The sequence below is a fragment of the Ceratotherium simum genome, chromosome 1, assembly GCF_057802395.1.
Source record: "Ceratotherium simum simum isolate JZ-2026a chromosome 1, ASM5780239v1, whole genome shotgun sequence".
Lineage (NCBI taxonomy): Eukaryota > Metazoa > Chordata > Mammalia > Perissodactyla > Rhinocerotidae > Ceratotherium > Ceratotherium simum.
This window is the reverse complement of record NC_141900.1, coordinates 1,217,771-1,232,761: the sequence shown is the minus strand read 5'-3', so window position 1 is coordinate 1,232,761 and position 14,991 is coordinate 1,217,771. Positions and strand designations below refer to the sequence as shown.

General features: G+C 56.6%; 2 protein-coding genes across 2 annotated transcripts in view; one reads left to right on the top strand and one right to left on the bottom strand.

Annotated features, from left to right (window-relative positions):
* CAMK2B (calcium/calmodulin dependent protein kinase II beta) overlaps window positions 1-14,991 on the top strand; it is a 94,556-nt gene that overhangs the window by 23,371 nt on the left and 56,194 nt on the right. The window contains exon 2 of the mRNA XM_087428857.1: window positions 9,919-10,013. Within this exon, the coding sequence (XP_087284983.1) occupies window positions 9,919-10,013 (95 nt within the window). The remainder of the gene's footprint in view (window positions 1-9,918; window positions 10,014-14,991) is intronic.
* Window positions 1-14,991, bottom strand: part of OGDH (oxoglutarate dehydrogenase) — a 394,430-nt gene that overhangs the window by 332,678 nt on the left and 46,761 nt on the right. The gene's annotated exons all lie outside the window — the stretch shown is intronic.

Here is a 14,991-nt window from a genome sequence, read left to right as displayed (position 1 = left end):
GAGCTTAGATTATTGATTTTAAATCTTCTTTTCTAACATATGCATTCAATGCTATAAATTTCTTTCTAAGCGCTACTTTTACTGCATCCCACAAATTTTGATGTTTTGTTTTCATTTTCATTTAGTTAAAATATTTAAAAATTTCTCTTGCGATTTTTTTCTTTGACCCATGTGTTATTTGGAAGTGTGTTGTTTAATCTTCATGTATTTTGGAATTTCCAGCTATCTTTCCATTTTTCATTTCCAGTTTAATTCCATTGTAATCTGAGAACATATTTTGTATGGTTTCTATTCTTTTAAATTGGTGAAGGTGTGTTTTATGGCCCAGAATGTGCTCTGTCTTGGTGAATGTTGCATGTGAGCTTGAGAAGAAGGTGTGTCCTGCTGTTGTTAGATGAAGTCATCTGTAGATGTCAGTCACATCTGATTGATTGATGGAGTTGTTGAGGTCAACTGTATCTTAACTGATTTTCTACTGGCTGTCTGTCCATTTCTGAGAGAGAGGTGTTGATGTCCCCATCTAGGATAGTGGATTCATCTATTTCTCCTTGCAGTTCTATCAGTTTTTACCTCGTGTAGTTTGACTCTTTGTTGTTGGTGCGTGCACGTTAAGGATTGTTTGTCTTCTTGGTGAAACGGCTCCTCATCGTTATGTGATGTCGCGCCTCCTCCCTGGTAACTTTCCTTGCTTGGGTCTGCTCTGTCAGAGATGAACACAGCTCCTCCACCTTCTCTACGCGAGCCTGGGGCAGCTCTCTCTCTCCATCTACTTCCTTTGCTTTCTTTTTTTATTGTGGTAAAATATACATAACATGAAATTTACCATTGTAACCATTTTTAAGTGCACAGTTAAGTGGCATTAAGTATGTTCACAGTCTTGTGTAGCCATCACCACCATCCATTTCCAGAACTCTTTCATCTTCCCAAACAGTAACTCTGTCCACACTAAGTAATCTACACATGTCCCCTTCCTTTAGACCCGACCGTGTCCCCAGGGCTGGCACCTACCTTCTTGTTCTATCGGCTTTGCTGCCTCTAGTCCTCCAGGAAACTTCTCAAGGATGTCTGTAGTCTGGTGGAACCGGGATGCAGAGGACCCCAGCTCTGGTGGGGAGGGGTGGTGAGTCTGCACAGTACTGAGGGTGACAGTGCGAGTCGTGGGGACTGTGAGGTTTAAGTCAGACACAGTGTCATGGACACATGCCAACGTCGGGCTATTCCCATTGGTATAGGGCTGTACAGTCTTGATGTGACTACGTAAAGTGATGGTGGTTATATTAATTTGTGTGAAACATGAAAGGGTTACCATTTTGGTTATTTACATCTAAATCTCATTGAGGTGTACAGTGTGTGTTATCATAAGCCTTATTTGGTTAGGAGACAGCTCCCACTTCGCTCACGTGGTGTTCCATCTGCTCTCAGCATCGTCAGAAATGTAAAGGAAATGTCTCTGAGTTTACGTTCTTGGGAGGCCAGTGGGGGACCTTGCATCACTCTGGTCGGGGGGCTCCTTATGGGAGGGGCTCCTGATGGGGAGGCTCCAGATGGGAGGGGCTCAGGGGCCGTGTTCAAAAGGGCAGAGAGAAAAGGGTGCTCTGCTGGGGTTTTTTCCATTGGCAATACGCCCACAGGACTCCATGGGCAGTGGCTGCCATTCTTGGGTTTGGGGGTGTCTTCAGGGGGTGCCTGGGGACGTCCAGTGCGCTGGCCAATGGTGTTTCTGTCACACAGTTGCCATTCCTTTCTGTGTGACGGATTCATTCCCTCCAAAGACATCTGTTGCTGGCTTCACTGGGTCCCATAGGGTTTCAGAAAGGGGTTGGTCTTGAGGCCTTAGAGTAGAGGCCCCTCTGCCCCCACTCCTGGCCCTCATGAGACTTTATTGAATAAAGATTTCTGTGATCAGATAAGTTGGAGAAAGGCTGCACCTCATACTCCCTAGTTGGAAATTCACAGTACAGATGACCATTTTAAAGGCCCTGAGAAGTCCTGCAGTAAAAAAAGAAAGGAAGGAGGGAAGGAGGACACTGTTTAACTTACTAGTTTCCAAACTTATTTGCCCATAGAACCCCCGAACCCCCTTTGTACCTAACATCTGTTAACATCCTATAGAACTAATAATTGAGGGATGTAATTTGGGAAATGTTTGCCCGGTACACACAGTGGCAGACTCCAGAGGCAGAATTGAGGGTCAGCACGTGTTACGGGTTGAATTGTGTCTCCTCAAAATTCGTATGTTGATACCCTAACCCCAGTACCTCAGAATGTGAGCTTATGTGGAAGTAGGGTCGTTGCAGATGTAATTAGTTAAGTGAGGTGATACTGGTGTAGGGTGGGCCCTCATCCAGTATGACTGGTGTCCTTATAAAAAGAGGAAATGTGGACACAGATATGCACACAGGGAGAATGCTCTGTGAACATGAAGGCAGAGATGAGGTGACGCTTCTATAAGCCAAGGAGCACCGAGGATCACCAGCAAACCCCCAGCAGCTGGAGAGAGGCCTGGAACAGATCCTCCTGCGCAGCCTCAGAAGGAATCAGCCCTGTTAACACCTTGATCTTAGACTTCTGGCCTCCAGAACAGTGAGAGAATGTTTCTGTTGCTGAAGCCACCAGCCTGTGGTACTTTGTTACAGCAGCCCCAGGACACTAGCACAGCATGGATAAGTTACAACTTGAGCTTCTCGCCCAGCCTCAGAGGTTGGGGCCAGGGAGCCACCAGGATTCCAGGGAAGGACCTTGGAAAGGCCAGAGTTGGATGTTGGAGCAGTGGCAAGAACAGGTGTTTCCATCGCTGGTGTCGTTGTAAGTTGTTCTAACTCACCCAGCGATTGTGCCTTTGGAAATAAACTCTACAGAAATAACTGAGACGTTCACGGCAGGCCATTTATAATAGGAGAAATTGGACACATCCCAAATGCCTGCCAATCGAGGAAGTACTCAGCTATCCATGGAGGGAATGTTCTCTACTATGAAGATGACAAGTATATGATCTAGGTCAAAGAGTGGGGATTGTGTGTGAAGTGATGTTAAATATAAACGGTGAAACACAAAGTGAGAACTCACTCTGAGAAGAGGCATGCTGGGATGCTGGCAGAGACCGGGGGGATTCGGGGGGTCACGAGTAGAACTAAATGTTTTTCCAGCCTTGGTCTCCACTTGGGCTATTTCAGGCCTCATGTCTGGAACCCAAGATGTTCTGGGCCCCGGGCTGGAGTGGGACATGGTGCCCCAGCTCAGAGGGCTGTCCTGTGCTGGCCTGGTACACGGGCCTCTCGCTCCTGCCCAGCAAGGCACGCGCGTGCCTGCATCCCCCCGGGGGCCAGCACGCTCTCCTCAGAGGTTCCAACACCCAGGCCAAGGAGGCAGGGAGGGTACGCACCCGCTGGTGTCCTCTGGACAGGCATCCCCCTGAGAAGCAGCATGCAGTTGCCAGATCATACTGTGGAGGAGCTGTTTGCAGTGCAGGGACAGAGTGACAGGAAACAGAATGTCAACAGAAAGAGACTCTTGAATGCTGAAGAACAAAGCCTCCCTGTGGTGTAGACCTCGCAGCTAGACACATCAGACGTAGTGGGACTCCCCCAACAGGTTATGAAGGTGGAGGAGGCAACTTAGTCTTCACACTATCTTGTTTACTCCGTTTTCTGCCGTCAGCGTGGATTATGTGTTATTATTATTATTATTACTATAAGCAGGAAAATACATAAAAGAAAAAACCACCCATGACCACCTCAGCCTTCCGTTTCAGGTAGGAGTTACTGTTTTCCACCAAATTGCTTAAGTCAAGATTAAAAATATAAAGGGAACCTCCCCTCCTTCACTCCCAAGAGCTCATTTTAATCAAAGGTAGGAAAACAATTTTAAGCTGACACACAAAGAAATAGCAGCTTGATTTAGACTAAATCAACAAAACCCCCCCAGCGAGGCCCGGGTGCGGTGAGTGGGCGTGTGTGCGGGCGCTCCGCCCTGAGCGCGGCCGCCCCCCCCAGCTGAGCCCTAGGGGCTGCCCAGGCTGGGGAGAGGGGCCTGTACACCTCCGCCTGGTTTCAGAGCCCCCATTTATTCATCACAGTGGGAAATAAAACTGTTGGACCAGCCAAGTGCTTCTGCTGCCTGCTCAGCCTGTTCCAGAAAGATCTTGGGCACATCTGCGGGCGGGGGGCGGGGGGCGCTGTCAGGAGGGCGGTTTTCACCAGAGGGGACCTCTGTGCCCGACCTGTGGGGGGAGCCTTTACAAAACAGATGAACAAGTTTCATCCTTTTACTCAAGGCTCCTGGCTTGTTCGGCTCTGAAATACAGTGGCCTCCTCTTGGGACCGCGGGCCGGTCCTGACGCGGCCCGGCCGTCCGGGCTGTCCGGAGTTCCCGGGCCCGGAGCCGGTCCAAGTGAGCAGAGCGCCGCGGAGGCGACTGCACCTCCGGGGTGTTCAGCGAGCGGGCGTGTTGGCGCGGGCTGTGCAGCCCGCGAGCGCCGGGGGAGCCGGCGGGGGGCGGCCGGGGGCGGCAGCGGGAGGCCGGGTGGAGGCGCGGCGGGCCTCGGCTGCGCGATACCGCGGCCTGGGCGGGAGGGGACCCACGGCGTCGCATTGTCAGCTTTTTCCTGTCGCCTCAGTTAATCCTCATGCGGGCCCTGCTCGAGGTGCCGCAGCGGGAGAGGCGGCCGGGCTCTGCGGGCCATCTGGCCGTGGAGGGGACAGGGCTTGCGAGGACAGAGAGCTCTCACCTGACCTTCCCGTGGTGTCACTGTGAAGCTCTAACAGGCACTCGCCGTGACCCGCAGACTCACCATGTGAGGGTGGGGGCATGAAAGGGTCCAGGAGGGGCTGGGGACAGGGTGACTCAGAGCCTCCACCTCTCCTGGCTTGTCCCACCTGTGCCAGCCCAGCTAACGGCAAGCAGAGTGGGGAGGGGGCAGTGGGGAGTTCTGGGGGTCACAAGTGACCAGCATCAGGGGCAGGTTTGAGGCAGCAGGGGGCAGGTGGGCCTGTGGGGGCATCTCGGAGCTGGCTCCTGGAAACCCCGGGGGGGGGGGGGGGGGCCAGCCCCTGCCTCTGAGAGCCAGCAGGCTGTGTGTCCTTGGCGGGGCGGGCAGGTGGCTGTCAGAGGTGCCTGTGCTGGCTGGGCTGTGCGTGTGGCCAGAGGTGGGTGGGAGCCATGATGCGCCGGCCTGTGAGTGGGCACGTCCCCCTCTTCCTGGCGACAGACTGGGGCCCGAACGCTGCCTGCCCAGGCAGCCTGGGGGAAGCTCCAGAGGTAACCCCTGCTTGCCTCAGGCCGGCTTCCCTGGGGTTGTGGTCCCACAGTCACCAAAATGGTTCTCTGAGCCTTCAGCCAGCAAGGACTTAAAGAGTGTTTTCTTTTTTTAATTAGCTTGACTTGATTTGTAAAAGCTCCATAACGTGCTTGGTGCCCGGGGCCTCATGATCTCAACTGTTATTCAAATCACTTTAAACGTGAGTTCAGCGGCAGCGTTGCATGGTGGCCTTGGGGTTCAGAGTGGTTCCCCCGCCAGGCCTGCCCAGTCCTGACCCTTCACCCCACACAGGCTCCACCTTTCCTGCCGCCCTCGCTCCAGCTGGCCTTCCTGACCCTCCAGCTGGCCGCCCCCTGCCCCGCCGTCCATGAACCATTGTAGCTTCCGGCAGCGGAGGACTGGCCTCACCTGGATGTAGTCCAGGGACCTGCTGTCCCATCGCCGGCCCTGCTGTCTTGGCTTCTCCATTGCAGACAGGGCATCCCAACCTATCCATGTGCTTGGGGGGGGGTGGGGGAGCGTCTGTCAGGCCCTGGTCACACTGGTGCCCTCCTGCTCTGATCAGCCCCACAGATGCCCCCACCCCCAACAGACGCCCCCCACCTCCACAGAGAAGCTCCCCACCCCCAACAGAAGCCCCCCACCCCCACAGATGCCCTCACCCCCCCCCGACATACCCCCCCACAGACACCCCCATTCAGGGAAGCCTAGGGAAGCCTAGGAAAGCCCCACCACTCCTGCTGGCCTGCTTTCTGGAGTCTGGCCCCATCCCAGTCTCTGCCCATCTTTCCAGCAGCTGCTGCCTCCTGTCCCGCTGGCCTGACATGCACTGAGGCCCAGCACCTCCACTCTACACAGTTGACCTGTGGTGCTTTAGGTCAGTCCTTGTTTCTGTATCGCAGGTTGGATGCTGTGTCTGACACCAGCATCCTGATTGGCCATGGAGGGCCACAGTGGAGGGGCAGAAATGGACAGATAAACAATTATAATAAAGTGGGCAAAATGAGCTGAGATACTTGCAGGGTACAATGTCCAGAGGAGACCAGGCTGATTTCCTGTGGGAGCTGGGAAAGGTACCTTCTGAGAGGAGGTATTTGAATTGGGTCTTGAAGGCTGTGTAGGAGTTTGCCGAGTGGCAGTTAGGGACGTGCTGTGCTTAGAATACAGACCAGGGCCCTTTATCCCTATTGTTGTCTCTCGATTATAAATTTCTGGTGGGCAGATGCTGTGAGTTCTGAGAGGGATGGTTGTTTGCGATGTCCAAGATGGTGGGGGCCCACGGCTGGAACGGCACATGCTTCTCAGTCTGCTGGCACTTCTGAGGGGGCTTCCTTGTTTTAGACTGGCATCGGGCAACTGGCAGAGCCCCTGGGAGAGGAGAAGGCAGAGGTAGTACTGAGGCCACCAGCCTGAGCACCAGGCGAAGATGGACGAGGAGGGGAGATGGCCAATGTGGGAGGAGCTATTCCTGGGTGGTCCTTCAGGGAAGGTGGAGGGTGAAGGGGGCCGACGGATGCTTGGGGTGGGGGCTTGAGGCACACATGCCGAGTGGGAGCAGAGAGAGATTGGAGGGCGGTCAGCTTCAGGGGGATGGAAGAGGGGAGCCAAGGGGCTGGCCCGAGGAGCGGTGGTCATGTGGGGCGAGCCCACCACTTGCCAGCCAGCTTCTCCTTTGGGGTAGTTAGGTCACCGGGCGGGAATCCTGGTGAGTTGCGAGCTGCCCCAGGCGCCTGGCCAGCCTGCCCCGCCTGCCCCTGCAACTTCCCCCGTCTTCAGTTGGCAGCAGAGCTCTGAGGGCTCTTCTCTCCCATCTCCTGCAGCTGACCCAGCTCCAGGCACAGCCCCTCATCCTTGGCTGGGGTTTTCCCTCTATAGGCATTGGCTTTGGGGTGCAGGTGCCCATTGGCAGACGTAGTGGGGAGGGTACCTCTTTCTAGAGTTTTCCGTCAGGCTGGGCAGCAGGGGTGGGACAAACTCTACCCCAGAGGGGCTTCCAGAGGGGCCCTGGCAGGTGGGACTCCAGGAGAGGAAGGCATGTGTCCAAGAACAGAGTCTTCTCCATCCTGGGTGCTTCCTGTGAGCTCCATTATTGAGTCCCTGCTGGATGCCAGGTGCCCTCCAGCATCTGGCCCCTGCCCGCCTGGCCGTGCCCTTATCACGGATTCTTGCCATTCCAGACACAGAGACTTCTGCGGAGGAAAAAGCAGGGTCTGACCTGAGTGGGGAGGAGCAGGCCCCCGGGACGTGGGGCAGAGGGGCAGTCTGGGGCAGGGTTCTGCAGAGATGTCTGTCCGGGATCATTCACCTGGCTTCGGCTCATTTTATTTATTTGCACCCTGCCGTGTGCGAGGGAGGATTCTGGCTCACTGTCGTTTACTCTTGTACTTACCCTATCAAGACAGCAGCTGGTGGGGGCCGTGTGGGTCCCTCCCCTGCTCCCGGGATGAGTGCACCTTTGGGGCCTCTTGGCGCCCACCATGCCGTAAGCACGCCATAAACGTGCAGTCTGGCTGTTTGGAACTTCCAGCTGGGGTCAGGCCTGCACCGTGAGTCGGATTGTGGCACAGGAAGCCCTGACTGTCCCTCAGAGGCTCATGGAGCCTATGCATGGGTGTCTGTGCCCTTTGGGGGCCGGAGCATGACTGAAGGCAGCTCAGGCCCATAAATGTGATGCTCTCAGCTCTCCTGAGCAGCAAATAGAAACAAAGACCAGCAGTGGGCAAGGTTGGTGAGGACAGGACCAAAGCAGGTGTGGGCAGAGGGGCCTCGCGCAGCCCTCATAGCCCCGTGTGCCTTTCCTGCTCCTTAGATGGATGGGGAAACTGAGGCTCAGAGAGTGCAACTGGTGCAGCTAGGAGGTGACAGAGCAGGGTTGGAACCCAGACCTGCACGAAGCCCGTGGCCCTCGTCATCACCACACTGTCTCCAAGCTAGTGTCGTGGGTCAAAAAAAAAAATCATCATTTCTTTACGTTTTTTCTTAAAAGGGCATATTTTGAGACTATCACCTGTGCACACAGTGAGAAAATCACAGGGACAGAAGATGCAGAGTGCAGAGGGTGCCCCCCACTCCCTCCCCTCCAGAGGCAGCCACTGCCCAGTTCTCTGCTGACTGAAAAAGAGAAGACACAGCTCTGAGTGCAACCATTGATCATAGTGACAGGTCGTTAAGAAAATGTTCAATTAGATTTAGTGTAATATTTATTTTTTCCAAGGAAGTGAATAGTACTTTCTTTTTTTGAGGAAGATTGTCCCTGAGCTAACATCTGTGCCATTGTTCCTCTATTTTGTACGTGGGACGCCGCCACAGCGTGGCTTGATGAGCAGTGTGTAGGCCCGTGCCTGGGATCTGAACCTGTAAATCCTGGGCCGCCGAAGCAGAGCATGTGAGCTTAACCACTGTGCCACCGGGCCGGCCCCTGAATAGTACATTTTAACGAGGTTTTATCTCAAAGAGGATTATAGCAAAAAATGTTCGCTACTTAAGACACTGCTTTTCCGTCACCCAGAGCCCTGGGCCTGGGCAGCACATGGGTTTCTCAGGCTATGTGGTGGCAGGAGGCTGTGTTCTGGTGGGGCCTGTGCCTACAGGGCCTCAGGGGAGGGAAGACAGAGGAGGCGTGGTTGGGGGTTGCCCCCGGCCCCACTGGCCCCCGAGCTCAGCTGGATGAGGCCCCCATGCCCACCTGTCCCTGGTGGCCTCCTGTCTGGACTAGACCCTTCCCGAGACATTTCCTGTTCCGGCTGTGTTTCATATGTGCGGGGTCTAATGTTTGTAGAAAATGATCTGAAATCAAATTAAACCAATGGTGGTGACAAGTCGAATACCGAGGAGGAGCTTCTGATGGGCCCCAGGCTCCCTCCCACCTGCAACTCAGGCCTGCCCAGGACCCACACAGGCCTGGCTCTGGGCTCTGGGCTCTGGCCCCTGGCTTGCTCTGCCACCTCCCGCGAACCCTGCCTCCTCTCGAGGGTCAGTGTTTGTGTCCTGTCTTCATGGCCATCGGCAGCGGTAACTCACTCTCCGGGTTTTGTTCTCTTGGCCCTCAGGGCTGGCCCCCCTCCTGCTGCTCTCTCGGAAGCACTAACGCTGTGGGCCTGTGGGCGTGTAAACGTCTTGTCTGCTGTGGGACTTGCAGCCTCTGCTGTGACACGGGACAGTGGAGGTGGAGGATGCAGGGGAGGGGGCCCTGTCCTCCAGCTCTGCACCTTAATGACGCGATGCTTCGCCCTCCCTCCAAAACCTTCAGTGAGTGCCGTGGTGGCTACAATGTAGTCTGCCCTCTGGAGCTGGGCCATTGTTCATTGCTCTGGGGAGGACTCGATGGGTCTCATGGACTTGGCGTAGAGCGCCAGGGAATGCGTGCATAGTGGCCCCTGGCAGGCCCTCGGTCCAGGGCTGACTCACGAGGACTCTGAGGCTGGGGCTCTTGAAGGAGCCAGGTGTGCCTGCCGGCTGGGCTCTGCCAGTTGCCGGCGAAGGGGCCCCTGTTGGGCTGGCGCTGAGTGGGGTGGGCTGGGAGCCGTTTGGGAAGGGGCACCCCTTCCTCACGCAGATCTCTGACCAGGGCCCGGCCTTGTGGCTGGGCACTGCATGTTCATGGGGAGATTAATCGGCTCTCTCTCTGTCTGTCTGTCTCTGTCCCCCATTTTCCTCCCCAGAGGGGCTTTCTCTGTGGTCCGACGCTGCGTCAAGCTCTGCACCGGCCACGAGTACGCAGCCAAGATCATCAACACCAAGAAGCTGTCGGCCAGAGGTAGGGACAGGCTGTGGTGGTGTGGGCCGGGTGCAGGGGCAGTGGCCCATGCTGTGGGGTGGGGCTCAGCCTGTGGCTCACATGGGCACGAATGGAGGGGAGTTTGTGGCTGCAGTGGGACTTGAACAGTCCCTCCTGCCAAATGGGGCTGAGTGGGAGAGGGACCCACACCCTCAGATCCAGGATCGCACCTTGGCTCTGGTTTAGGGGCTCTTGGAGCCCCCACTTTGCCTCCTCAGGGCTGAAGGGGGAGAGGCACGCTGTGGCCAGGCCACTGTGGTGGTCAGAGAATGTCACCTGCCTGCGAGCTGTGGGCTGGAGGAGGCTTTGGTGACCTGAAGACTTTGGGTGACCGGGCGACGCTGTGGGGGCTGTGTGAAGGCACGTTTTGTATCTTAGCACCTCTCGATCTTCTGCACGAGGAGGATGCATCTGCTCGCACGGGGTGAGCATGGTGCTGGCCGGGAGCTGGCCCTGGGCATGTGGCCTCATCCCATCCCACACCTCCCGAGCCCTTGCTGAGTGATGGCCCATTCTAGGCAGACACACAGACCTCATATACCTCGTGGGGTCCCATGGTGTTCCATGTGATGGGGGTGAGGGGCGGGGATGTGGGGGCAGGAGATGTGGGGTGAGCGACTGTGACAGGGCCATGGCGGGGGTGCCGCCCTAAGCAGGTGTTGCTGGAGTACAGACACGAGGGGGCTGAGGGGCCGGATCCGGGGAGGGGGTCTGGCAGGGTTCTCGAGGTGGGTGTGGAGGGGTGAGCCATCTCAGCAAGGTGGCAGCACCATTGCTACCCCCTAGTGCTGTGGGGGTCCCACAGGTCCTCCGACCATGGGGCCAGACAGGAGGGACCAGGTGACCCCTGGGCTGAGACAGCCAAGCTAAGCTCCTGGCCCTGTGCTCTCCCGCGTCCAAGGGCACCGCACTGCCCCAGGTCACCTTTCCAGACACAAATCTGAGCTAATCGAGAGGCTCTTTCTCCGGCCCAAAAGGCCCTGACCGTAGACAGTCCTGGCCTGAGTCCCTCCCTGCCACTGGTGCTGGGAGCCCTCCTGTCTGTGGGGTCTGCAGTTTACAGCCCAGCGGCCCCGGCGGCAGGCGGCTGAGGCCACCCTGTGCGATTCACGGAGCTGTGTGTAGGCGTTGTTTGGGCGCCTGCTGTGTGCCAGGCCTCAGGGCTGAGTGTTTCCGGGGGCGGGCACTCCTGACAGCCTCTCGTCCCATCAGGGGGCTGGCGGTGCCCAAGGGGGTTCAGTCCCACATGTTCTGTCTTTGCTGCCTGTGTTGGGAGAGGTGGAGGGCCACACGCGGCCTGAGGGCCGGGCGGGAGCGTGAGGAGGGAGGCCCTGGGCAGGGGCAGCAGCACAAGCTCCTGGCTGTCCCTCACGATGTTGAGGGGCCTGCGGGGGCTGCTTCAAGGACAGTGGCAGGCTCTGCTGGCCTCCCGGGGCCTAGCCGTGGTGGGGTGGGCCGGCGGGGCCGTGGTCTGTTCTCCAGACTCCCCGAGGCCTGGGTGCCACGGAGAGAGATCTTTGAGCCAGAGCAGCGTGGGGCATGTATGCCAGGACAAACTCAGGTCCTGAAGCTGGACGGTGATGAGAACTAAAGCTGACACTGAGCACTTGCTGTATGCACTGCACCGCCAGAATGCAGGGAAGCTTCCCATTGCGACACGGGATGGGTGGCACTGGTGGGTCGCCGAGTTAAATGTTTTCGGGGGCATGTGTCTGCACACGTGGAGTCCCTAAGGCAGGAGGAACATTCCATCTCATTCCATAGGCTTGTGCCAGGCCACAGGAGGAGGAGAGAGCCCACCCCTAGACTAATGAGGGAGACCCTCACTCATCCACCAGGTTTACTTAGCACCTACCACATGCCCAGCACGTGGACATGGTGGCAAGCAAAGATGTCCAAATAAGCCACTACAACCCCGTGTGCAGGGTGGAGCACAGGGGAGGGCACAGGGCGGTTGGCCAGATCTTGAAGGATGAATAGGAGTTTGTGAGGCTCAAGCAGAAAACCACCTGGGTATGTTTCCTTGGAATCACACAGCTTCTCTAAAGTGAACTCACACTCCCTGTTTATACCCTCCAAGTGTTCTACATATGGGCAGAATCAGGAGTAGTGGAAGTCTGAAATTCCAGGTGTGTTCCACCATCACCATTTGCTCCTTCTTCTGCCCCAGCAGTAGCAGGCCTGCTGCCCGCTTCCTGACTGGCAGCCTGCTTTCTGCCTCCGAGTCCCCAAGGCCAGGCCCCTGGAGAGCCCCCTGATGGCGCAGCTGCAAAGCTGTGCAGACCCTGGCGCTTCTGTCAGCCCTGCTCCTGGCCTCCGTTTCCTCGCTGGGCCCAGCCTGGTTGTGTGGTAGGAGGCAGGGCAGCCAGCCAGGGCCGGTCTGGAATGGAAGCAGTGGCCCTCGCCTGTCGTCCTCCTGCTGCAGGGACGCTCTCTGGGCCAGGGAAGCCTGGCCTCCGCTCGGGCCTCTGCACTGCCCAGCCCTGTGCAGTTCCTGGGCATTTTTTTCCTGTTTAACTCTTTATTATGGAAAATTTCAGACACCCCTAAATATAGAGAAAATGAGAGATGAGCCCCCAGCTTCAACAGTCATCAGCTCTCAGCCGATTTTATTCCATCTGCCCCCCCCCAGTATCTTGACACCCAGACCGCCTGTCATTTCGCCCATGGTGTTCAGCATGATTCTCTAACAGAAAAGGACTCTAAAAGCAATGGCCACCTCCCTTGTACCGGGGCCTGGGGGTCTTCTGACCCTGCCCAGCCCCTTCAGGACTTTCCTAGCTGAGGGGGCAGTGGGAGAGGTGCGGGGAGGATCTCGGGACCCAGACTCTCACCTCCGTGCTGAGGGTGGGCCAGCGATGAGGCATCCGGCCCAGTGGGTTTGGTCTCGTCACCACAGCCCTGACTCTGCCTCACTGTATGACTCTGGCCACGTTACTTGGCCACCCTGTACCTCAGTTTCCCAGCTATAAAATTGGGATAAAACTAGGATCTACTTCAGCGGGGCTTTGTGAGGGATAAAGGAGGGGTGAGGCGTTTGGAAGGAGCTGCTGTTTGGGGTGCTGCGAAGACCTCCCCTCTCCACCTTGCTCCCCTTTCCTGGCCATATAGCCCACCCAGCCTGCAGGCCCCAGGACCTCTCCTCCATGAAGCTGCCCTGCGTCCTCCCACCCAGCCTGGAACCCCCAGGCCCCAAGGCCGTCACGGGTAGCCGATTCTGGATTGATCCTTTGCTCCTTGAGGGCAAATGCAGCTGGTTCATCCCTGAGCCTTCCCAGCTCCCAGCCTAGAGCCTGTGAAAACATGCCTAGGAACATGCCACCCCCTTCTTAAAACCCTTTGGGGGCTAAATTCAGGATGAAACCTGAATACCCCCCCTGGCCTGAGACTCTGCCTGTCTCCCCCGCCGTCTCCCCCGCTCCCAGCAGCTTTGCTCAGACACTTGGCCTCTTCCAGTTCTTCACACCCAGGGCCTTTGCACCTGCATTCTCTCTGGAAATGCTTTTCCTGAACTTTATACTCGCTTAACTCCTGTTGATGACACTTCCTCAGAGGGGTCTCCCCTGAGCCTCCAGTGGGAATCCAGGAGCCAAGCACCTGTTTTTATTTTATGGCTGTCTCTCCCACCAGACTACCAGGCCACTGTATCTCCCACACCCCACCCAGGGCCTGGCAGGTGGTAAGCTCTCCATAAATGTTTTTGAATGCTTTGATGTGCAGCCTGTGCTAGAGTCAGGTTAATCTTCCAGGTGTGAGGCCAGGGTGAGGACTGGGTGGAGGGGACGTCTAGAAGAGGGTTCGCTGCAGGGTTGGGTTTGCAGAGGAAGCCCCTGGTCACTGGACACCTAAGCATTTGGTGGGGTCCAAGTTCAGGAGCATTTTTGTGGTGATGCCTGAGGGTTGTCAGGGAGGGGAGGCAGGGAGGGGAGGCCTGGTGGTCACCCTGCAGCCTGCACCTGGGTCCTGCAGGGTCAGACATGCTCCAAGCAGAGAAAGTGTCCTGAGCAAAGGCTCCTGCCTGGCTGCCCCAGCTGTTGTTCTAGAGGGTGGGGGTGGAGAGGGGGCCCACAGGTGGGGAGGAGGATGCCAGGGGAAATGCCTAGAAAGAGGGAGAGTTGGGAAGTGGAGGCTGGACCCAGAGGCTGGAGGGGAAGCTGCTCCTCCCTCCCCTGGCCCACCTGCCTTCACTTTCATCCGTTGAGTCCAGTGCAGTGCGGTGGGGCCTCACTCACCTCTGCAGGGAGCCGTGGTGTTCCCACTCCCGGGCTGAGGAGACAACCTTGGTCCTTCAAGGCTACTGATGGCAAAGAAGCGGCCTGCTGCACGCAGCTGCCAGGAGGAGGACGTTGGTGCTGGACACAGAAAAACTGCCCCTCCCAGTAACTGACAGTTCTTGGCCAGGAGGACAAGGCAGATTGCACCCAGCTTGTGCCAAAGGCTCTAAGAGTTAGATTTTTTAAATTTAATACTCAATTAAATAGAGGATTGTGAGACTTGCGAAGTCCGTGAATGTACTGAATAATTAGAGATTATTAAACTACTGTTAACAAAAGCAGTTAGAGGAAAGTTAATTGACTGGGGTAAGAAGATGGTTAGGCACAGTCTCACACTTCAGGTTGTTGCCCCCCCCACCGTGGGCACTGAGGGGCTGTCTGTGGGCGGTTTGCTCCTTTGGAGGTCACCTGTGCAGCTGAGCCCAGGGAGTACTCACTGGCTCTGAGTACCTAGGAGGCAGGTGTCCCAGAAGTGACCCCAGCAGTGGCCGAACGTGGGGGGAGGAACAGGGCCTTGGGCATTTACTGTGCCCTCACCTTGCTTCTCAGTGACCCCCACGCCCTCTGTGAGGTAGGTGGTGGGTGCCCCGTTTCACAGACTAGGAAACGGAGTCGCACAGAAGCGGAGAGACTTGTTCAGGAACCCACAGCCATAAGGAGCAGAGCCTGGGGCACCCGCGGCT